We start from the raw sequence: 23,410 nt of genomic DNA, 5'->3' as shown, positions 1-23,410 counted from the left end.
CCACCCGTAAAAATAAAAATAAGACAAAATCTTCATTCATCCCAAATCATCTGAGTTTCTCAGAGAAACCCAAAGTCAAATTAGTGCTTAACGATACAATCAATCCAACTACACAACTCCAAGGGGAAACTCAGTTGGTTAAGACCAACTCCTCAAAATAAAGAGGTCACGAGTTCATCTCTCCTTTGTGCCTGCCTATCCTCCCCCCACCCCCCCCAAAAAAAAACCCAACTGCAAAAGAATTTAGCAATCAGATGGCACCAAGGAATGCTCAGCCAATGTTGGATCACAATAGAGATTGGGCAATCAATCAATGAGTCAGGTTCTAGTTTCTTCAATATAAGCTCCATGTTAATGGACAACAATAAGAATGTTAATCACTAAAATCATTCTTTGCATATGGTTTAATCACTAAAATCATTCTTTGCATATGGTTCAGATCACACAATCAAATTATGCCCTCGATTCAACTATCTGTCAGACTGTAACTGAACCTGTAAATATAATGGCAGGCATACAGCTCAGTAGATGAATGGAAGGTCTTTAATTTTTGTAAAATAATTTAGGAACAAGAATAAATTTAAGACTTACAATAAAATCCTGGATTCGAAGCAGTCTAGCAAGGAATAACATGAGATATGATAACAGAAAAGGCATAGAACAAGGATGAAAATCCTAAGGTAAAACATCTAGAAAAACATTAAAATATTGATTTAATATTCAGATTGACTACATGGCATTTGGTACGTAAAATCTTGAAAATGAACTCACCAACTGAACTAGGATCTAAATGTACAAAGAAACTAGCTGCAACTATTAGATAGCAAAGAATGAGCATTAGTCCTTTAAAGTAGTTAGAAGATCCCTCCTGCAAGTAAGAAAATGAAGCAAATAGTCCATGAGCCCAGTAAACATACTTGAATTTTAGGGAGGGGGGGGGGGGAAGAAGAAAAAACACAACAGTTTGGAGATTTGTCTATCCAATTTGCAATCGGTCACTTTCCAACTTATTTGAATTTTCCATAAATTTCACTTTTTGCAAATATGCCCCTGCAACATATCCTAAAATTTTCACCCTGAAGTCACCCATATTGTGAACAAGAAACAGTAACAGAATGCCACTATTAGCATCGATGCATTGAGAAGGAAATATTCCTTCGATCTCTCCCTATTACCATCCACAGCTACAGTGGACTAAAAAGAGCATTATCAGCATTTAAGTCTATTGACCTCTTTGTGTGAACATCAGAAGTTTCTATTTCTTTGAAATATTGATATTTTTATTAGGAAAAGAAAGGTATTTTCTTTTGTTCTCGCATGTATTTAAATTTTTTCTCGCACAATAAGTTGTACTATTGCAATATGTTGGTCACAGGTTCAAAACTTGAAAACAGCCTCTACTGCGAAGTAGAGGGTAAGGCTGCATACATTTGCCCCCTACAAGACACTGCAATAGTGGGAGTCTCATGCACTGGGTTGCTCTTTTAATAATTCTTTCATGCTGACCACAGATATTTATAGCACTAATGTTAATGCAATAGATAATGCATTACCCCAAATAATCTGTCAAATAAAGTTGGCAAGTACATATCGAAATAGAAAAATGTGGGATCACAAAAGAACACGAATAGGAAGGCTACTTAATCATTATTTAATAAAATTCATAACCAGTGACTGCACCAGAGTGGAGTGCTATGGTTGAAAGGCTTTAAAAGAAGGGAAGACCAAAATCGAGTAGGTTCAATGTAATTATGGAAGAAATTAGAGTTTAGCATTCAAAAGAAAATATCAACCCAGAGAAAGTGGTTGTGAAACTGGCCACAAGTAGTTGGGTGGTGTTGAGAAACCAATAAAAAGAGCAAAGAATCAGCACGGACAACGAACTTTAAAGGTTGGGTCATTTACAGTTAGAAAGTTCTAGACTGTGACTCAATAAGAAATAACCACTGCTTAAGTTTCCTTACAATGTGCAATTACTATGAATCTAAAGAAAAAATTATTTTCTTAATCAGCCTAGACAAACCTGCAGCAAGAACCCTACAACTAAGACTGTTATTAAAAGTGTGGCTGTCTCAAAAAGTTGAAAGTTCAAGTCCATAGGGCGTCCCATGATCCATCCCACAATTACACAAAAGGGAATCTGCAAAGATAATAACATCAAAGTGAATTTTACAGGTACTTTGACAAAAGAATCAAAACAGTAAACTACACAATGCAAATAACAATAAATACACAGAATTTAAAGAGAAAAATAAGTAAAGGAACTATAAGTTAGTTTTTAATATTTCATAGATGCATCACACATCCCAGTATGAACTGCTGTGTGGATGTCTTGTGCACATTACCACTAAGGATGTATTCTATACTATCCAAATTGGATTTAAAGTGATCTTTATATGGGAGTAGTTTTGGTTTTTGCACAGGCAATTTATACTCTGGAAAATCTTTCCTGATCGCCAAAAAATTGAACTTTTGATTGGTTAGAGGTGAGGAAGAATGAACCCAAAGCACAATGCCAACCCTAAAATTCAGGCTTCATGTAACCAACCTCAAAATTCAGTTTGAAGCTTACAAATCAAGGGAAGACACTTTGGCTCAATGCAGCCAGTTAAAGTTTCAGATTTATCCATCCAAAACCACGATGCATTGGTCATTCTTGACTGAGAAACATAGAAAAGCAATATCATTTGAAAGGAAAAGAATAAGACAGATGAAAATAAAAAAACGAGGCGTTTAAGCCTCTCAGTAAAAGGGCATACCCAATGCACGAGGCTCCCGCCAAATGTCAGGCCTGTGGAGAGTCATATGTACGCAGCCTTATCCCCACTTAGCAGAGAAGCTATTTCCCAACTCAAACCCAAGACTGGGTCACAATGGAGCAACTTTACCGTTGCATCGAGGTCCGCCCACTAAAGGAAAAGGACAAAAACAGAAATGGAAAACATACTGGGTGTTTAAACCTCTCAGTTAAGACTACATTATCACATCAGATGTAATCACTCATAATAATAACATATAGGAATTCACACTATAGATACTTATGACATTGTTTCTTTAGAGGCTTTTGGTCTTGCATTTGGTATCTAATGCAGAAATTAACAATTCCAGCAGAGGGAACAGAAGAAGAGAAGATCAGAATAAGATTGCTTTGCGGCTGCAGAATTCCCTGTTTTTCAGGCCTGCAGTTCCTGTTTCCTGGCTACTTCAGGAAACTGAAGTCCAGTCCTTTGTGGGACTTCTTGTGGGTTCTTATTTTCTTATTTGTTTGTTATTAATTGTTTTAGTTAGGCTGGATTATGAAGTCTATTTTCTTTACGGGCAAGAGAACCCTGTCCGCTGCACAGTCACTGCATCAGCACACAGGCCAATGGGAGGCCGTGCGGAGGCATCTGTGCGATGGGCAGCGTGATCTTTTTGTGCCTGCCTGTGTCTGGGGGCGTAGAGCCACATAAGCAGGTGGGGCTCTTTTCTTCTTTCTTTATTAGTCAAAATCCTGGTCAGTTAGGACTCCCCAAATACAGCCATTGATCGAAGAGATAAGTAGAGTCAACTTAAGATTTATGTTTACGTTATCAGCCAAGGAATTGGTCCAGGTCAGTAATATTCAGTCTTGGATTCAGTCCAACTCAAATAAGTGTACAGGCATTAGCCTACCAATCGATCCCTATGAATGAGAAGCTCTTTTGCTCTGCTGGTCCATGGATTTTAGACATAGTCTTTTGTGGATTCAAAAGGGATTGCTCAGTAGATTCTGAGAGGTGCCACTGTGGATTCTCCAGCAGAATCTGATGGATTCCTGAACTGGATCTTCTTTCCCTTTTAGCTCAGAAATCTTGTTTCTCTTAACCTGCGATTTTTTGTTCTGCTGGTATTTCTTATCTTCTAGCGTATTCTTATTTTAAGTTCAATTTCGATTTGATTCTTGGATAAACCCTGCTGTTGGTTTTCCTTAACTATGACTAGAATCAGATTTCTAACCAGGTTTTCCAATCAATTTCAGGTAACCTATTTCTATTCAACCTCTTCAATTCTGAGTTTTCCAGACTAAATCTGTCATATTATGAATCTGGTTATTGATTACAGTTTAATCATTGGTTGGAATCATTATTGCATTCTGTTTTGAACCCTTAAAACCTTTCTATTAATTTTAGTGCTGTGTCAGGGTTTTGGATTCTTAGTCATAGTAGGATTCTTCAAGATCTAAACCCAAATCCCATAGGTGATTAGTAATCTCCATTAATATCATAACAGTAGGATGCAAAATGGCTACATCTTAGATTGTGTACAGGATTTCCATCAATTCTTTAGACCAAACTTACAGCATGATCAGGCACCAACATTTAGTACCTACCCCAAACATGGATATCTGTGTTGACGACCCTATTGCCACTCCCAAGGAAATGTCCTTCATAAGAAAAGATAAAGAAATTATGAGAAACTTGATAGTAACATAATGGAGTTCAAAAATTTTCATCTCATACAAGAACTTACAAGCTTGTCTTTCATAGCAAACATAATTGCACTTGCATGCTCTGCAGCATTCCCTACAATAGGGAGTACGATGACACAAATAAATGCAATGGGAATTTTCCACGAAACAGATGCAGCCTACAAGGCAATTCAATCAGAATAGCACAAGATCAAGGTGTGAGAGAGAGAGAGAGTGAGTAACTTCTATTACACAAATAGCCATAACTAAAAGTTTTATTGTTTTCAAAAGAAATAGAAGGATTAAAACCAGTAAATGAAATCATTCCCACAAATTTGTTGGAAATCTGCAAGTTACAAAAAGAAAGAAACTGATTTCTCTCATTTGCAAATGCGGAAGATATGGACACAGAACAGAAAAATAGAGCAACAATCATCACAGTTTATGTCCAAGGAACTTTTACTAGAAGGAAACTATACCAGGAACATAGTGCTTGGACAGATTCTCATGTGAAAGGAAATAAAAGGTTGCTTTCCACAGATTTAATTAATCAATCAAGGAGTAGGGGGTTAGAATCAAAGGTGAAGAAGGAATGTTACCTCTATAGTATCAACAAGATACTCAGAGAGGATTGAAATCCAAACAGTCAAAATTGAAAGCCAAATTATTGACTCCCACTTGGAGATCTCAGGGACTTCATCATCAGAACTCCCCTCAGTTGGACTTTCTCCCTATGTCCATCACATTTATTCAATCAAATTCCACCCATCAATAAAATAAACAAATAAGAATAGATAGGTAGGAAACTTTCAAATAATTATGACAAATAAAATTTTGACTCCAGAAATATACAAAACATTTAGAAGTTTATAGTCAAAGAACAAGAACACGGCATACTTCTGGGGAACATTGAAGAGACTAACCTCATCAATTGGCATGTATAGATTCTTGTGACTCTTCAGCTGAAAAACAAGATAGGCAGCATATGCCACAAGCATAACGCAGCTGCTAAACCTTGAAAGGGCTAACTCTGACTCTCCAGACTGTATCTCAGTGTGCGTGTAGTGGAGGACAGCTGGAAACATAAGGCCCATAACTGCCATCAACAGCAACCCCGAGTTCAAAGCAGCAGCTGCCTGCTCATTCGTAATAAAGATATAATCATAATATCTTCCATAAATCACAACATGAACCCATGAAGAGTACTGGAGAATATAGAACTGTTGATAGAATGTTGACATGTTACCTTGTTAAACACCTGTTCCTTCTTACAGAAGATGATTCCACCACTGAAGAATGCACAACCAAGAACCAGCAACATGTTTGACAAAATTGAACCTAGTAATGACTGCTGAACCACACGCATCATTCCATTTTTCAGTGCATAAATTGATATTATCAATTCGGTTGCATTTCCAAATGTTGCATTTAAAAGACCCCCAACTGCACGTTCCAACTCAATAGATTAAAAGCAACTCTAGAGGTATCACAATTGATTCCCTTAGATAATAAAAAAAGTCATAGGTGTAAGTAGAAAGCAAGGCATGAGCACATGCACAATTATCAAACAAGGTGTAATCATATGGTAAACAGAACAAGGATAGATCATGCATATCCTTAAAAGTTTTCTGAAATTTCATATCCGTAAAAGTTTTCAGCAAGAATTTTTTTTTCCAAACACCTAGTATACCGACATTATTCACAATCTTCTTTTATCATTTTAGGATTAATACTATTTATACTACCCATTAATGACAACAAGGATTACATATGTGTCGAACAGAAAACTTCAACTTAGAAAAAGAAGGAAGCAAAGCTAAAGTATGCACAAACTATGAGCTCCATTACATTGTGCAATTTTTCACCTATTAATAAAAAATTTACTAAAAATGCCCAGCATGGTGAACGCATTCTAGGTTTAAAAGGAAAGAAAAAAGAAAAGTCACTACCGTTTAAAAATCAAAGATACACTCCCTGTTAACAATTTTTTTTTATATTTTTTGGAGTGCTTGGAATTATTCGCCATATTTTTGGGGTTCATGACATGTTTCTCTGATATGATTAGGCCCTTGAGTATGGCCAATATATTTTTGCAAGTTCTAGAGGTACTTACATGGTAGAACAAGGCAGACTCATGGTTTAAAGTATCTCCGATACCGATACAATACCCTCCGATACGTATCTTAAATTTAGCTGATTGATACGATACACACCGATACGATACATGAAATTTTTAAAATCCTTTCATATCGATATATATCCTACGATACATACCGATATGCACCAAAACACTATCGATACGTACTGATACTCTATGGAAAATATAAAATTGAGGTGAAATATACGTTTTGGTATGTATCGATACGTATCCGTGAATATTTGTATGTATTAATCGGTACGCATCGATGAGTATTAGTATGTATAGGTGAGTATCTGTATGTATCGATCAATATGTATCAGTGAGTATCGATACGTATCGGTGAATATCAGTATGTACCAATATAGTGCGCTATGGTCATATAATGGCCAAGATGGGTATTTTTTTAGAAAACACGATTTTTTGAGGGGATTTTGTTCCAAAGTTGCCGCCAGCCATATTTCTCTCTAACTAAAGTGGAAATCAAGGTTGGGAACAAGGATTTTACATTTATGAGACAACTACAAACTTTGAATTCTTAGTGCGATACCCTCAATTTAGTGTTTATGCATAATACATGTTATTAATTGCTTTTTTTAATAATTTTTTTATGCAAAAGTGTTTAAAAAAGTGTTTCATATCCATTTATGTGCGTATATTTAGCGTATCTTAGCGTATCTCCGATACGATACGATACCCTCCGATACGTATCTTAATTTTGGTCGACCGATATGGTGACCGATACCGATACTTTAATCCTTGCGGTAGACTAATGTACCTATATAACCTCTACAATACCTACATGGCATTATTCAACACCATTCATACCAAGGGTGCACATGTTTTGGCATGTGCTACTTATAGCACACCTTTGTGCTCCTTTTTGTATATCTTTGAAACTGGGCAGCTCTCTTTGATTAAAAAAAAAAAAAAGCATAACAACCACTCATTCAACCATTGGAACCCTAGGGTGCTTGCTATGGTTAAGCAAACAAGGCTTGCTTTATAACTTTGCATATTGGTTTAGTTCTAAAACTTCCGAGTTCATTCTAGGTAATGGTTAATGCTTTAAAACACAGGCTTTCTTATCATCCATATTGGTTATGTACACCTCTTATGATTTCTCGCAATTTTCGCGTAATTAATTGATTATTTTCCTAGTGTGTTAATTTCCATAGACTGTCACACTATCTTCTATTTTTTTTTATAATATAATATTTCAAATATTCAAAAAAAAAAAAAAAAGAAGTATCGCGCATGACTTCAGTCACACACTCACACACCTTATCTTGCATGCACATTGGAGGAATAATCCTATAGTTCTGTCTCGTACAGCATCTATCTGTCAATCTAAGTCATCTCTTCCTGACCATCCCATATTCCATTTCTGTAGCTTTATTAGCTATGTCAGAATTAATATTCCCAGGAAGTTTCTCTTATTTATTTGCTCCCTTTTCTTCTACTTCCTAAGAAAATAATTATTATAATTAAATAAAACAATAAACAGAAATGAAGAAAAAAATTGCAAAATACAATATGTCATCATGTCACTTCTAAGATGTACCCAGAGATGCACAACAATAATCACTTTCACTAGGAAATTATAACAAGAATCGATAGAACCAAAAAAACAAGAGAAAGCAAACTTGCTGTAATGAGGAATAATTCTATAGTTCATCCTTTGAATTGACACTAACAGAAAGCTTACCGGTAGCTCCAGTGAAGAATGCTAGCTGCCTGTACCAGAAAGGAAATGGAGATTTTTAGAAATTTGCCCCTTGTCAGGTAGAATTATGGAAATATTCCACACCAGCAAAAACTAATAGACTGCATGAATCCTTACTCTGTAGCATAACCCAAACGTTCAGCTAAAGGCATAATACCAAGTAAGCTAAATAAGAAAACCCAACCCTACAGTGAATTGGAAGAAATGTATCAATACAAATAATATGCATGAAACCTACTAAGCACACCAATGAAGTGAAGCACAACTCACATGATGACCAGTCAAACTATGCACAATAACTGCCAGAGGGCCAAAAGGCATAAGTATATTGATTTTGGGCGTGAATACTACAACCTTTAGGCTTCTGAACACTCTATCCCTCAAAGAACTAACACTATTAACTTGCGGACCTCCTGAAAATGACACATGCTGAGTTGTACCCAGAGAATGGGCCCTTTTCGCAAGTGAAGCTGGGCTAACAAGGCTTTCATCCTCAAACTCAAGTACTGATCTTTCATCTAGTGGTTCCATCTGTGCCATCAACATACTTACATTAGTGACCATCACCATTCACCACAAAACAACAGACTACAGAGAGCTTCTGAAAAACAAAACCACCAGGGGAGAGGGGGGGTTGGGGGGAGGGATTGAGGGCAAGAGTCCTGCAACCTATGACCTATATGTTTTAGTAATAAACTAGATCATGGTTTACAGGTTTGCATCTCATTTGTTGGTTTAGTATCCTTTTCTTTAATTTGCATAAAAGGTGCAGTCAAGGGAAACAAGTGGAATGTTCTACCTGATAGATTGCTTTAGTAATTAAATGCTACTAACAAAGATCAGCTAACAAACTAGCTAGAATGAAAGAGAAACAAATTATGAGATGAGAGTGGACCTGACTCGTCTCTGCCTTGTTATCCATCTGCTACACAAGATCAGTGGGTAACCCATGCCCAACTACGAGCATCAGTGAAAGGGCACCCACAGTTCTTCCCAGCATCAAAGGGAGGACTACAACAGAGTGGATTATTGTCCGTAAGTACCTATAACATTCAAAATATGAGAAAGAAGAATCAAATTAATTTAAAAAATAAAAAAATAAAAAAACACTCAAATAGGTTTGGATCTAGGATTTCTACCTTAAAAGCTTTTACTTCTGTACATACTACAAAATCACAATTCACTAATGTACCATTGCTTTGAATCTGCAACCTAATAACCAAAAAATAAAAATATTAGGCTCAAACTTCAAATCAAGTATTTTTAATAGTGCCTGAATTATCATGATGCCAAGATATTGTCAAAAAATTTCTCATAAAAGTAATGCCTAATTCTAGGGTAAAGCCTATTGTTTTCTATCAGTAAGGAGTAAAAAGAATGTCGGAGGAAATAATACAATCAAAAACAAATTGCGACACTGATATAAGATTATGTTCATTGTGAATAAATCTAAGGTTATAGATGAGGAGTAGAAGAAAGCACAATGAAGCTATAAAATATTCATCAACATATTTTAATAAAAGGAATGATGATATAAATGAGATGGTTTCTTAAAAAACCTCAAGGAATGGTTGAATTTCCATGTCTGATCAACATTTTGGAAATAATTGAGGTGCAAAACCAGAATGGAACAATTTAGTTAAACTTATTTCCATTGGAGATGATAAAAAAAAAGCACCATACCTTCAAATGCTGGAGCAAAACCAATTCCACCCTGAGAGGAGAGGGAGAAATACAAGGAATCATGCAAACGTAAACATATGATGAAACTGAAAGAGCAAGGACGAGAAGAGACCTAATATTTGAGAGAGATGGTGAGGATGGTGGATTGTTGGAAGGAGAGACATCAAAATCCTGCAAAGACGAAGCTCACCTCTTCTTGTAGTTTTGTCTCCGCCTTCTTCGTCTACGACACATAACTTTGTGTTGTTCTCTACCATCCGTTAGGTTGGTTCGTTTGTTTCGGGATTTGCAGTCTAGTCGCGGCGGTTTCTGTTTGGGTTCTATTGTTATTTATTGCTTTAAAAACACCTCCCACCAACATTTGCTCCGGTCGCTCGTAACGCCACAACCTACGCGCCATTGCCTACTATTCCTCACAGCTTGACATGAGAGAGAGAGAGAGAGAGAGAGAGAGAGAGGACTCCGAATGGGATCGGGATCGGGCCTCCCGAAATTGTAACATTGAACTAGATTGTTTATCACTTTATTGTTATATATATTTTTTTTAGTAGTTGTTAATGTAAGTTTATTTATTTTTTATTTTTTTTAATGTATGTAAACTAAACATTGAATTACTTAAACTTACTACATATATGTTAATCAGTTTAACGGTTTACCAATGATTTAAATTTTAAATTTAAAATTGAATCACGGTTTTCAAAATTGAACCATTTAATAAATAGTTTCATGGTTTCAATGTAAATGGTTCGGTTTGATTTCACTAAATAGTTTCAGTTTCAAATTCACATCCTTATCTGCGAGTATTTTCAAGAGAAAAAAAAAAACTCTACGAGTAGATCCTCATTTTGGTGTCTAAAAAATCTATTTTAAATGCGTTTTTGCTAACTAAGGTTTAATCTTCTATACTTTTATTAATGATTTTAAGGGGGAAAAAGTTGGCTATGTGGTCTGTAATAAGATATTTTTTCTATTTTCTCACATCCTTACTTGAGTTCTGTATTGATATGTTTTCTCTTTCCTGACCATGTGAGCCTCCTATTGGACGAAATCATTTCATATGCTATAAGTAATATAGAGTAAGAGATGCCCCTAGAAACCATATCCCATGAATTTAATCTTCTCACTCGATCATTGTTCAACATCTCATCCTTTAGCCTTTGAGGCTTTAGTTGTCAAAAAACCCAATGTGATTTAATTGCAAGTATTGAGATGGTGATACTTTTCTTTTCTTTTAGACATTAGTTACCCTTTTTTAGTATTTTTGTATATGTTTATTTGTTTTAAACTTTTCTTTTAGACATAGGAAGGGATGAAATGACCGTTCCACAGAACAAAAAATGAAAATTCCGTCACTATTGATGCTTTCATAGTTCCATTGATCCCACTCTAGTGCAAGGACTACACTAACTTTTAAGGAATCCTCTTCCAAAAAATAATTAAGAATATTTAATTTTTCTTCAATATAGGTGAATAGAGAACGATGGAATTTGATGCTAGGATTGGACCATGAGTAGCGTGAATGTTTTTATTAATTCCCATTGATATAGTTAAAGGTCCAAAGCACCTTTTTCTAGTCCTATAGAGTATAGAGTGTTGGATCTTGTGGAGGAGTAGATTCTCTCCTCATCATGAGCTAAGAAAGAATTGGTCAATTCGAATTAAAAATTAGGGAACCCAATCCCAACCCTGGTTGATCCGAATCGGCCAATTCATACTAGATACTTAGGTTTCATGCTTGTTTTCACTGATTCTCGACCAAATTTGGCCCAATCCGGTTGAATCAGATCTGGAATCAACTGAAATCGATTCCATTGCTGATTCTGCTTAATTCAGCATTGAAAAATAGTAAGCTTCCCATATAAGCATATCATCATCATAAAAATAGGAAAGAACAAAAAGTTCTTCGAGCCACTAGGACAGGGACTGGTACACCAGACATTAGCACCTCCATGTTTATCTCTCTCCTCCTTATACATCTCTTTGTCTGTCTCTCTCCTTCCTCCTCACATGACATGACCTTGTTGCACCTTATTCTAAGGGTATCAATTGGTTCAGCTTTGGTTTTCAATTGGGTTTAATGGTTCAATATTGGTTCAGCTTTGATTTTTATTCGGTTTTATAATTGGTTTTGACCTGGACTATAATTTGTTTGAGGCTTTGAGCCATATTTTAAGTTTTTTAGGCTAACATTTTACATTTTCACTAACAAAAAATCCCCTTATTTGATAAGTTCATAATCCACCAAATTTTTCTCGACTTAAAAAACATATAAAATTTATCATTGATTAAAATATTAAAAAAGAATAGAATTTATTTAGTTGGACTCAGTATGAATAGGGATGTCAACCGGTCGGGCCGGGTTCGGTAGGTCTCGATCGAGTCTAATTGGCCTTGACCCCTTGGAAGACTTGCACCGTGAACATCCGTTTAAGTAAACGGGCCTAGTTTTGGGGGACATGGTACGGTTTATAATTGGGCCGGTTGGTATTGGACTTTAATCCAGCTTCCTTAAACGGGTCTTAATCAGGTTTTAACTGGGCTATACCTATTTAAGTGTAAATGGGCTTTAAACGTGCCTACCTTAAAATTCTATTCTTAAGTAGGTTGAAGGCCTAGAAATATGTGACTCAAATATTTAATAAAGAAGATAAGTGATATGAGATTATGATTGTTCTTTTTTTTTTTTTTNGAGAGAGAGAGAGAGAGAGAGAGAGAGAGAGAGAGAGGATTCCGAATGGGATCGGAATCGGGCCTCCCGAAATTGTAACATTGAACTAGATTGTTTATCACTTTATTGTTATATATTTGTTTTAGGAGAGGAATAGGTACGTCGCCAATATCAAGTATACTAATGGATAACATCAATAGGAACACATGATGAAGTATCATTAGGAATGATATAAAGGTCATTTCAAAAAAAGGAAAGAGAGAGATAGACACAATGGATGCTAGCATACCTGATATCGGTGGCATACCCAACATTTTTCCATTTTTCTTTTAGTAGTTGTTAATGTAAGTTTATTTATTATTATTTTTTTAATGTATGTAAACTAAACATTGAATTACTTAAACTTACTACATATATGTTAATCAGTTTAACGGTTTACCAATGATTTAAATTTTAAATTTAAAATTGAATCACGGTTTTCAAAATTGAACCATTTAATAAATAGTTTCATGGTTTCGGCATAAATGATTCGGTTTGATTTCACTAAATAGTTCCAGTTTCAAATTCACATCCTTATCTGCGAGTATTTTCAAGAGAATAAAAACAAAAAAAACTCTACGAGTAGATCCTCATTTTGGTGTCTAAAAAATCTATTTTAAATGTATTTTTGCTAACTAAGGTTTAATCTTCTATACTTTTATTAATGATTTTAAGGGGAAAAAAGTTGGCTATGTGGTCTGTAATAAGATATTTTTTCTATTTTCTCACACCCTTACTTGAGTTCTGCATTAAAATGTTTTCTCTTTCCTGACCATGTGAGCCTCCTATTAGACGAAATCATTTCATATGCTATAAGTAATATAGAGAAAGAGATGCCCCAGAAACCATATCCCATGAATTTAATCTTCTCACTCGATCATTGTTCAACATCTCATCCTTTAGCCTTTGAGGCTTTAGTTGTCAAAAACCCAATGTGATTCAATTGCAAGTCATGAGATGGTGATACTTTTCTTTTAGACATTAGTTACCATTTTTTAGCATTTCTGTAAATGTTTATTTGTTTTAAACTTGTCTTTTAGACATAAGAAGGGATGAAATGACCGTTCCACACAACAAAAAATGAAAATTTCGTCACTATTGATGCTTTCATAGTTCCATTGATGCCACTCTAGTGCAAAGACTATACTAACTTTTAGGGAATCCTCTTCCAAAGAGTAATTAAGAATATTTAATTTTTCTTCAATTTAGGTGAAGAAAGAACGATGGAATTTGATGCTAGGATTGGACCATGAGAAGCGTGAATGTTTTTATTAATTCCCACTGATATAGTTAAAGGTCCAAAGCACCTTTTTCTAGTCCTATAGAGTATAGAGTGTTGGATCTTGTGGAGGAGTAGATTCTCTCCTCATCATGAGCTAAGAAAGAATTGGTCAATTCGAATTAAAAATTAGGGAACCCGATCCCAATCCTGGTTGATCCGAATCGGCCAATTCATACTAGATACTTAGGTTTCATGCTTGTTTTGACTGATTCTCGACCAAATTTGGCCCAATCCGGTTGAATCAGATCTGGAATCAACTGAAATCGATTCCATTGCTGATTCTGCTTAATTCAGCATTGAACATAGGTGAAAAAATAGTAAGCTTCCCATATAAGCATATCATCCTCATAAAAATAGGAAAGAACAAAAAGTTCTTCGAGCCACTAGGACAGGGACTGGTACACCAGACATTAGCACCTCCATGTTTATCTCTCTCCTCCTTATACATCTCTTTGTCTGTCTCTCTCCTTCCTCCTCACATGACATGACCTTGTTGCACCTTATTCTAAGGGTATCAATTGGTTCAGCTTTGGTTTTCAATTGGGTTTAATGGTTCAATATTGGTTCAGCTTTGATTTTTATCTCTCTCCTCCTTATACATCTCTTTGTCTGTCTCTCTCCTTCCTACTCACATGACATGACCTTGTTGCACCTTATTCTAAGGGTATCAATTGGTTCAGCTTTGGTTTTCAATTGGGTTTAATGGTTCAATATTGGTTCAGCTTTGATTTTTATCTCTCTCCTCCTTATACATCTCTTTGTCTGTCTCTCTCCTTCCTACTCACATGACATGACCTTGTTGCACCTTATTCTAAGGGTATCAATTGGTTCAGCTTTGGTTTTCAATTGGGTTTAATGGTTCAATATTGGTTCAGCTTTGATTTTTATTCGGTTTTATAATTGGTTTTGACCTGGACTATAATTTGTTTGAGGCTTTGAGCCATATTTTAAGTTTTTTAGGCTAACATTTTACATTTTCACTAACAAAAAATCCCCTTATTTGATAAGTTCATAATCCACCAATTTTTTCTCGACTTAAAAAACATATAGAATTTATCATTGATTAAAATATTAAAAAAGAGTAGAATTTATTTGGTTGGACTCGGTATGAATAGGGATGTCAACCGGTTTGGCCGGATCCGGTAGGTCTCGATCGGGTCTAATTGGGCTTGACCCCTTGGAAGCCTTGCACCGTGAACGTCCGTTTAAGTAAACAAGCCTAGCTTTGGGGCACATGGTACGGTTTATAATCGGGCCGATTGATATTGGACTTTAGTCCAGTTTCCTTAAACGGGTCTTAATCAGGTTTTAACTAGGCTATACCTATTTAAGTGTAAATGGGCTTTAAACGTGCCTATCTTAAAATTCTATTCTTAAGTAAGTTAAAGGCCTAAAAATATGTAACTGAAATATTTAATAAAGAAGATAAATGATATGAGAATATGATTGTTCTTTAAAAAAAAAAAATAATAAGAGATTATGACCATTACAACTTACAAAATAAATCTTAATTAAATTAAATCTTACCACAAAGCAAAGGGTAAGAAAGCTTAACTAGTTTCTTACTAGTAGGGGCAAAATAGGAATTTATGTAGTATTAAAGTGGGTCGGGCTGGGTCGAGCTACAATGAGTCGGTTTAAGTCGGGCATATAAATGTGTCGATTCGATCGCGCACCCGATGGACTAGCTATCTGCACCATGAACGCCCGTTTAATAAACGTGTCGGGCTCCAGGTCGGGCCATAAATGTGTCGAGCTTGATCGGGCCTACCGGTGTGGGCTTAGAATTGACACCCCTAAGTATGAACTAATGGACTCAAATCCTCTACAGTTGATAATGAGTGATAGTGAAAATCCAATGCCTGGGAGGCCCTGACATGCACCTTAGTTGTCAATTGCTCACTGCCCCTCATTGCCTCTCGATGAAAGATTTTTATGCATAGAAGACATGCATCATGTAATTTAATTTTTTCTAAAATCCATATGGTAAAATGAATACTCCCTAGTTGCGAGCTCGCGTAGTGGGCGCACGACGACTCGACGAGGGAGTATTGCTTTCCCTGAAATGTATAACGATTAACGGCCAGTTCAACTTTCATGGCTATTTTTTTTCTTAAAATAAAAGAATAATTTAACGTATCAAGCGCATTCGACGGCTGCCACTCAAAAAAAAGCAAGCGAGACAAGGAGAGAAGTATTGAATTGCCCTCGTATCTTCATTAATTTGCAGAAGCGTGAAGTGAGGAGCTTACACTGACTTGGTTCACTGGTAACATATCAGGATGTTTCGAATATTCTCTCGGCAGTTTCTTCTTCCATCACACACTCACTCCCTTCTCCTTCTTCTATCGTAGTAGTAGGAAGTTTGGAAACAGAGAAACGGATAATTATAGAAAAAGCTTCAAGTTCAAGTGTCAATGGCTACAGCTGGGATTGGAGCATCGAGGATTACCTCCTCGAACCACTTGAATCTCAAGGACAAACCCCACACATCTTTCTTCAAATCGTTGAACCGAAATCTTTCGTCTTCTTCATCTCACCTCGCCGGTGATAAACTTCCTTTCAAAGTATTCTCTTGTCTCCGGAAGAACGCTTCAAATGCCAGAGTTCCCATTGTGATTTCTCCTAAAGCGGTTTCCGATTCAAAGAATTCACAGACGTGTCTGGAGCCTGATGCCAGCCGCGTAAGTATCCAATTGTTATTAATATCAGTTTTTTTTTTTCCACTTTTTGATTGAAACTAACACTTTGGATGGAAATGTTGTTCGGAAAATGATATAATGTGATGCAAGGATGAAAATCATGGATTTTGGAGCAACATTGAGACCCACTAGCTTAATTCCTGTATAATTAGTGATCATCTGAAATAATGTAGTGGATGTCTGTTTCGTTTCTTGATTGATGTAAGATACTTGGATTCCTGTAGCCTATTTGGATGTTTAATTATGATCCTAGATCTAGCCTCCTGATGGTCTTGTCAATTTGTAGTTTTCTTCTTCTCTTTATCTATTTTTATTTTTATAGAAGTTTATACGTCATAATTTTCATCATTTAAGGTGGATGGAGAAGAACTCAGTTTTGTATGTAATTCTCTTCAGAGTGTTCTGGGAATAATCCTTGGGGGTGGAGCTGGGACACGTCTATATCCTCTTACCAAGAAGAGAGCAAAGCCTGCTGTTCCACTGGGAGCAAACTACAGGCTAATTGACATTCCCGTGAGCAATTGCTTGAACAGTAATGTAACAAAAATCTATGTTCTGACCCAGTTCAATTCTGCATCTCTCAATCGCCATCTTTCACGGTCTTATGCCAGTAACATGGGAGGATACCAGAATGAAGGTTTTGTTGAAGTACTTGCTGCTCAGCAGAGCCCAGAGAACCCGAACTGGTTCCAGGTAACAAAACAGCCCTGACTCTGCATTCTGTCTCTTTTGCTAGTTTCAGTATGAGCTCATCAGAATCATAACTAATTATTAATTAGTATATTGTATGGATATATTTGCAAGCTTGTCTTGAAATGTCCTTAATTTGCTTCCAATGACCTCATTTTCTCAATGAGATTTCAGACTTCATGTCAGTTTGGTTTTAATCCATTTGATTTAGACCTAAAAAATTAAATTATTCGGTGTTCTCTCTCTATAAAATGTATACCTAGTTGGAGGATGCAGACATGCCATCCTAAAACATTGTTGCTTAAAAGGAAAGAGGTGGGGGGTGGGGTGTGGGGGGATGAGAGCATAGAAGAGAGATAAAATGAAAAAACTGATACAGGTTGGATTTGGCCTCCTCTTTGTAGATGGCTCTCTCATTGAATTTTCATAAATTGCAGGGTACTGCTGATGCTGTGAGGCAGTATTTATGGCTGTTTGAGGAACATAATGTAATGGAATTTCTGGTTCTTGCTGGAGATCATTTATACCGAATGGATTATGAGAGGTTCATTCAAGCACATAGAGAAACTGATGCTGATATTACTGTGGCTGCACTTCCGATGGATGAAAAACGTGCCACTGCATTTGGCCTCATGAAGATTAATGAAGAAGGACGAATAATTGAATTTGCAGAGAAGCCAAAAGGAGAACAATTGAAGGCAATGAAGGTAGATTCTATGAGATGGATTTATATATATTTTGCTATATGTTACTCTGTATTCTCAATGACATAGGATTATATTTTTTAGTATATTAATGGTGCATTTTCCTTCTGGACTTGACTTTGTCAAATTTACTTCAGGTTGATACTACCATCTTAGGCCTTGATGATGAGAGAGCAAAAGAGATGCCTTACATCGCCAGTATGGGTATATATGTTGTCAGCAAAGATGTCATGTTGGACTTACTCAGTAAGAAGTTCCCTGGAGCCAATGATTTTGGAAGTGAAGTCATTCCGGGTGCAACTTCCATTGGAATGAGGGTACGTCTCATTTCCATTCATTTTTTACCTTTGATGTAAATCATGCATTAGACTAGTTCTCAAGGATGCATTTCTGTCTGTATAAGCCATTTTCTGACTTTAATGTGTTTCCTTTTCTTTTCATTTTCTGGACTGCTGCCTTTTGATCTGTCTTCCACATCTTTTCCTTACTGTCCTAAAGAATGCATATGTTCGTTTGCTTTGGTCAATCATTGGCCTCTCAGATCAGCTTGGTGAGTTGAATAGAAATAGAATGACTAGGTCCCAACCCATATTCTGCTCCAGTTACAACTAGGATTACCTGGCCTTGTCCTGTTTAACTATGAATGTCATTCTTAGGTCAATAATTGGCCTTTGAGATTAACTTGGTGGGATGTATACAATGGTTATGTCCCAACCCGGCTTCTGCTACAGAGGTGTGGCTAACGTATCACAGGCTTGTACTGGGCCTTGTCTTGCTCAATTATGAACCATTATTAGGTCAGTAATTGGCCTTTGAGATCACGTTGGCAGGATTTACAACTCTTCTGCTCCACTGGTATGGCTACAAGAAGGGATGACCAACTCATTGTTGGCCTTGTCTTGTTTGCCCATGAATCACGAAATAATTCCCTGCATAGTGCTAAAAGTTTCAATATACATGTATCTGGATCACAATTTAAAATATTTTTTAGTTATTTTCATGACTTTCAACTTCTTACAGACATGGATTTAATTCATTCGAAGTCACTTAAACTCTCCAAAAATTGAAGTTACAATTCAGCAATTCAATTATGATATTCATTTATTATTCCCCTGCATTAATAGGATCAGTCTCTGATTTTGAGACATCTTAATGGTACTTCTTCAGGTACATGCTTACTTGTATGATGGCTACTGGGAAGACATTGGTACCATTGAAGCATTTTATAATGCAAATTTAGGGATTACCAAAAAGCCAGTGCCAGATTTCAGGTAGTTTTGAAATCTATGGAGATTCATTCTCCCAATAAATCGTATGATGTCAGCAGCTTTTATTCCTTACCTCAAATTCTTATTTAAGATGTACTTTAAATGCAGCTTCTATGATCGTTCATCTCCAATTTATACACAACCACGATATTTGCCACCTTCCAAGATGCTTGATGCTGATGTTACAGATAGTGTTATTGGTGAAGGTTGTGTTATTAAGGTAACTTATGAAAGACAGAAATCATCTTTTTGTGTTATGAAGTTGGTGTGAACATGCTTGTCTCAATTGAATCATTATCTTCTTCGTGTTTCCACATCAAAAGTTACATTTCCTTTTGGCTTACGGGTTTTGGAAATCAAGGATTTGATAATGACCTTGTGCTAAGAATTGTTCACCTTTTCTCAAATCTCTCTCAGAACTGCAAGATTCACCATTCTGTTGTCGGGCTCCGTTCCTGCATCTCAGAGGGTGCAATTATAGAAGATACACTACTAATGGGAGCAGATTACTATGAGGTAAATTATCTGTGGGAAACAACATTGATTTATTTCTATCTTCTTGACTTAATAATGGTAATCTGGTTAGTTTCCATTTTCTGAAGATTGGGAAGTTATAAAACTTCTTCCGGTCATATATGATGAATAATACTAATTTTTATCCTGTTTTGCACCAGACGGATGCTGACAGGAGGTTCTTGGCTGCAAAAGGTAGTGTGCCAATTGGTATTGGGAAGAACTCTCACATCAAAAGGGCAATTATTGACAAGAATGCTCGCATTGGAGACAATGTGAAGGTTTGCACTTAATACCTCATCAAGATGTGAATTATTTCATATTGATACAACAAACAGGCAGCTGGGAACAGCCCAGCTTTTGTGTGGAGGAAGGACTGGGGATTCATACGATCAATCTATCATGTACATTTAGTGATATAATAATCTCCCAATCTAAGTTAATCTCTGAGGTAGCTACATGTTCTATTCCTGCAAAACAGTAAAAAAGGATGGATTTTCTGGTTAAGTTGACTGGGAAAATATGTTGGACTTGTATACTAGATTGGCTGATACTGATCCATCCAATGCCCCTCACCTAGCTATCTGTTAAAGAGTTAAGAATGGGTTGATCCTAACCAGTCATATTCTACTGAAATTAGTGGGTCTTTGGGATACAAACCATTGTTGGTATCAGTGATGCTTCTCTTTAAACTCTTATATACTCACACCAAGTATGTATACATTTATATAACATGGAAGGTTCTTTTGGGTCCTTAATGTTGAACTACTGTTTGTCATCCAGATCGTTAACAGCGACAACATGCAAGAAGCTGCGAGAGAAACAGATGGCTACTTCATTAAGAGTGGAATTGTAACAGTGATTAAGGATGCTTTGATACCCAGCGGAACCATCATCTGAAACCAATTCAAATTCTTCTCACAATGTTTAATGAGAAAGCCCATGTACTTTTTCTTGTTTTGAGCGTGAGAATCAATGTAATAAGAGTTCCATCTAATGTGCAGTGGAGAAACCCACGTACTGTCTTTAGTTTTGAGCATGGATTTCAATGTAATAAGAGTTCTATATCTTTCTTATAATTAATCTCAGCTTTTGGGCCCTAGGAATAGTGTATATGTAGTTATGTACTAGGTGGTGTTAGGCATTTTAAGCAGTGACTCAGTAACTTGGCCTCAGATGTATTGTATATTATTTCACTGTTGCCTTCATGAAAAGAATCTCCAGTGGCTAAGAAGTCCATGTTTCTATAACCTATAGAATCCTAAGAACATGTTTAGTCAGAATTTACACGATTTATGGAAGACTATTTCAATAGTATATATAGTCTGATGAATATATGGGGAGAGGTTTCCCACAGCGCCAGAGTGCAATTTTCCCACCAATAGGTGTCGAGGGAGGACTCAGATCCTCTCCAGCCCCCCAGCTCCTCCAGCGCACATCTGATGGCTGAGAGGGTCTCGGGGTGTGTGCTAGTCATTCCCAATCGTTAGATGCCCACTGGAGGGGCTGGTGGGCCAGAATGGAGAGGAATCTTCGTGAGAAATGACAGCAGTCCCTTTCAAAGGTTTTATACATGTAACAAATGAATATGGTTCCTCTCTCCCACATGGCAACCTCCCCACCCTATTTCATACACTCCATGGATGTGGGTCCTGAGTCCACATCTTCTAAAGCGAGCAATGAAGTGTGGTGAACATCGGCTGAGAGCATCTGGGCACGCACCTCAAGGGGCTCTCAGCCACCCGATGATCACTGCACCGGTGCAGCAGCTACAGACGATTTTCACACTCGGGTCCTGCACTCCAAAAGTTGGTCCCACACCTCATGAATTGTGTGAGATGAGATGGGGAGGTTACCTTGTGGGGAGAGGATTACTAATCCTGATTCTGTTCTAACCATGGTCACAAGTTCACACACACAAAAGTAGTTGTGGTCCACAGGACTCCACACTCCAAATCCAAAATATACGTGCGTAGTCATGCACATGTGCCATTTAAAAAAAATAAAAATTATTTTGTGTCTGATGGAAATCTGAGATATATGACTCTAAAAATAAAAATAAAGAAAAAGAGAACAGAAATATAGGAAAAGGCAAAAAAAAAATGCAAGAGGTATCAGCCATCAAATGAACACTAGACAGAGGATTGCCATCCAAAAAACCAAAGAGACAACGCTAGAGGATGGCGTTCCACTTGAATAAGACCATTTCATTGCCCACCACTCCTTACCAGTTACTGCTTACTTCTAAGCCTTCCATGCTTTTCTACAACAGGAAGAGAAGATTATCCTTCTCTCCTTTGCTTCACTGCCCCAGTACGTTCTCCAGAAATTTTCCACTCTGGTTCATTGATCTTCTTAGAGAAATGAGATTTCAGTAATACCCTTCAACAGATTCTGGCCAAGTTCTTCACAAATCACAGCCAATTGAAATCTGCCCAAGTGCTTCTCTACCTAGTTCTGGTGAAATCTGCTTCTATTGCTGTTTCTGCAGCCACTACTGTTACAGAGACCACACAACATGACTTCTCGTTCTATAAGCACGAATTGCCCTCTAACCAAATCCATCAAATTTGGGGTCTCTCCAGTATTTTCCTCGGTCTTGCCTGCAAGGGAACAGAGATGGGAAGTTGGCAAATTAGCAATTTCACGAACACATGTCGTGTGCTCTGCTGTGCAGGAATCCACTTCCACAGGTAAAAAAGCACAAAGTTTCTTTTTTTCTGTCCTTAGATTCTACTTCCACTAGGTGGTTATAATGCTTATCAATTTGGACTCAAACCCAGATCAGTCATAGTCTCATTCTTGTATAGTTTACAATTTCCTCTATTCTCTGATCTTGTTTGAGTTTCTGGGTGATCATGGAATTGTAATTCTTGAGTGGAAAATTCAAGATTATACACTGTTTAATCATTTTCCCCCCTTTGGTTCCATATTATCTTTAACCACCACTAGTTGCTGCTGAAACAAAGGAAACAAAGGCTGTGGCAAAAGAAGCTCCAGCAAAGCCAAAGCCCCCAGCAAAAGCTCCAGCTGAACCTTTACCCCAACTGATGGAAGAGGATGTGATCCCTGCATTGAAAACGATTCTTGAATCTCAAGATGATCTCTCAGAAATTGAGTTATCCTTCACTGATAACACGGTCAGTCATTGAGTAATAATGCTTCTATGACATTGAAACTCACCGTCTTATTGACATCTAATGCACTAACCGTTGCCATTGTGACTCAACAGTTGGAAGGATCCTTTAAAAAGCAGGGAATTCCCCACTCATTTTGGGCCTTCTTCCCGGACGGAGTCCTCACAGGTACTAGTTGATGGCATTCACATCAGTGTCTTAAGAATCTGGATTGAATTAGAATCGGTTGAGGCTGATCCAGACTCTGGCCTAGCTGGATCGGTCAATCCATCCAAGGATTTAAACTTGGAATCGGGAGTTACATCAGTGTTGTATGAATATTGTTTGGTGATATCTCCCCCTAGACCAGGTATTGGTAACCCCACGTCCACCACCTCACCAAGTCAGGAGTGTAATCGCATTTTGGGCCATCTTTTTTTTTTTTTTTTTTTT

At 36.9% G+C, this 23,410-nt stretch overlaps 3 protein-coding genes across 8 annotated transcripts in view; 2 read left to right on the top strand and 1 right to left on the bottom strand.

The window, feature by feature from the left end:
* The window catches only part of LOC122094209 (vacuolar cation/proton exchanger 3), an 11,307-nt gene extending 851 nt beyond the window's left edge, over positions 1-10,456 (bottom strand). The window contains exons 1-14 of one of the 5 annotated variants that reach the window (XM_042664937.1): positions 10,088-10,455; positions 9,976-10,006; positions 9,432-9,504; positions 9,188-9,335; positions 8,563-8,823; positions 8,410-8,477; positions 8,275-8,303; positions 5,676-5,872; positions 5,353-5,565; positions 5,029-5,160; positions 4,492-4,608; positions 4,352-4,405; positions 2,024-2,140; positions 772-868 (exon numbers count right to left, since the gene is read on the bottom strand). In XM_042664937.1, coding sequence (XP_042520871.1) covers positions 772-868; positions 2,024-2,140; positions 4,352-4,405; positions 4,492-4,608; positions 5,029-5,160; positions 5,353-5,565; positions 5,676-5,872; positions 8,275-8,303; positions 8,410-8,477; positions 8,563-8,823; positions 9,188-9,214 — 1,312 coding nt within the window. In that variant the 5' untranslated portion in view covers positions 9,215-9,335; positions 9,432-9,504; positions 9,976-10,006; positions 10,088-10,455. Of the gene's footprint in view, positions 1-771; positions 869-2,023; positions 2,141-4,351; positions 4,406-4,491; positions 4,609-5,028; positions 5,161-5,352; positions 5,566-5,675; positions 5,873-8,274; positions 8,304-8,409; positions 8,478-8,562; positions 8,824-9,187; positions 9,336-9,431; positions 9,505-9,975; positions 10,007-10,087 lie in introns of all 5 variants that reach the window. The other 4 variants (XM_042664939.1, XM_042664936.1, XM_042664938.1 and 1 more) reach the window with 4 other exon arrangements.
* A 5,736-nt stretch (positions 10,457-16,192) lies between these two features.
* Positions 16,193-20,941, top strand: LOC122093557 (glucose-1-phosphate adenylyltransferase small subunit, chloroplastic/amyloplastic). Of its 2 annotated transcripts, none has more exons than XM_042663911.1 (9): positions 16,193-16,648; positions 17,021-17,359; positions 17,794-18,063; positions 18,198-18,377; positions 19,228-19,331; positions 19,437-19,548; positions 19,746-19,844; positions 20,003-20,122; positions 20,625-20,941. In XM_042663911.1, the coding sequence occupies exons 1-9, from the start codon at positions 16,382-16,384 to the stop codon at positions 20,739-20,741; spliced, it is 1,608 nt and encodes a 535-aa protein (XP_042519845.1). In that variant the 5' UTR covers positions 16,193-16,381; the 3' UTR covers positions 20,742-20,941. The 2 variants fall into 2 exon arrangements, with proteins under 2 accessions (XP_042519845.1, XP_042519846.1); XM_042663912.1 differs by having other exon boundaries at positions 16,196-16,648; positions 17,063-17,359.
* Positions 20,942-21,947: 1,006 nt separating this feature from the next.
* Positions 21,948-23,410, top strand: part of LOC122094045 — a 1,990-nt gene continuing 527 nt past the window's right edge. The window contains exons 1-3 of the mRNA XM_042664653.1: positions 21,948-22,534; positions 22,794-22,981; positions 23,074-23,146. Of these exons, the coding sequence (XP_042520587.1) occupies positions 22,360-22,534; positions 22,794-22,981; positions 23,074-23,146 (436 nt within the window). The 5' untranslated portion in view covers positions 21,948-22,359. The remainder of the gene's footprint in view (positions 22,535-22,793; positions 22,982-23,073; positions 23,147-23,410) is intronic.

Source organism: Macadamia integrifolia, chromosome 11 (genome assembly GCF_013358625.1).
Source record: "Macadamia integrifolia cultivar HAES 741 chromosome 11, SCU_Mint_v3, whole genome shotgun sequence".
Classification (NCBI taxonomy): Eukaryota; Viridiplantae; Streptophyta; class Magnoliopsida; order Proteales; family Proteaceae; genus Macadamia; species Macadamia integrifolia.
Note: the sequence above shows the minus strand (reverse complement) of the source record. Positions and strands in the feature narration are given on the sequence as shown.

Excerpts from the sequence above, each read along its gene's own strand:
- LOC122093557 (XM_042663911.1), top strand. The coding sequence starts at position 16,382 with ATGGCTACAGCTGGGATTGGAGCATCGAGGATTACCTCCTCGAACCAC. Across the intron at positions 18,064-18,197 it reads AACAATTGAAGGCAATGAAG|GTTGATACTACCATCTTAGG; the intron begins GTAGATTCTATG and ends AATTTACTTCAG. Across the intron at positions 20,123-20,624 it reads GCATTGGAGACAATGTGAAG|ATCGTTAACAGCGACAACAT; the intron begins GTTTGCACTTAA and ends TTTGTCATCCAG.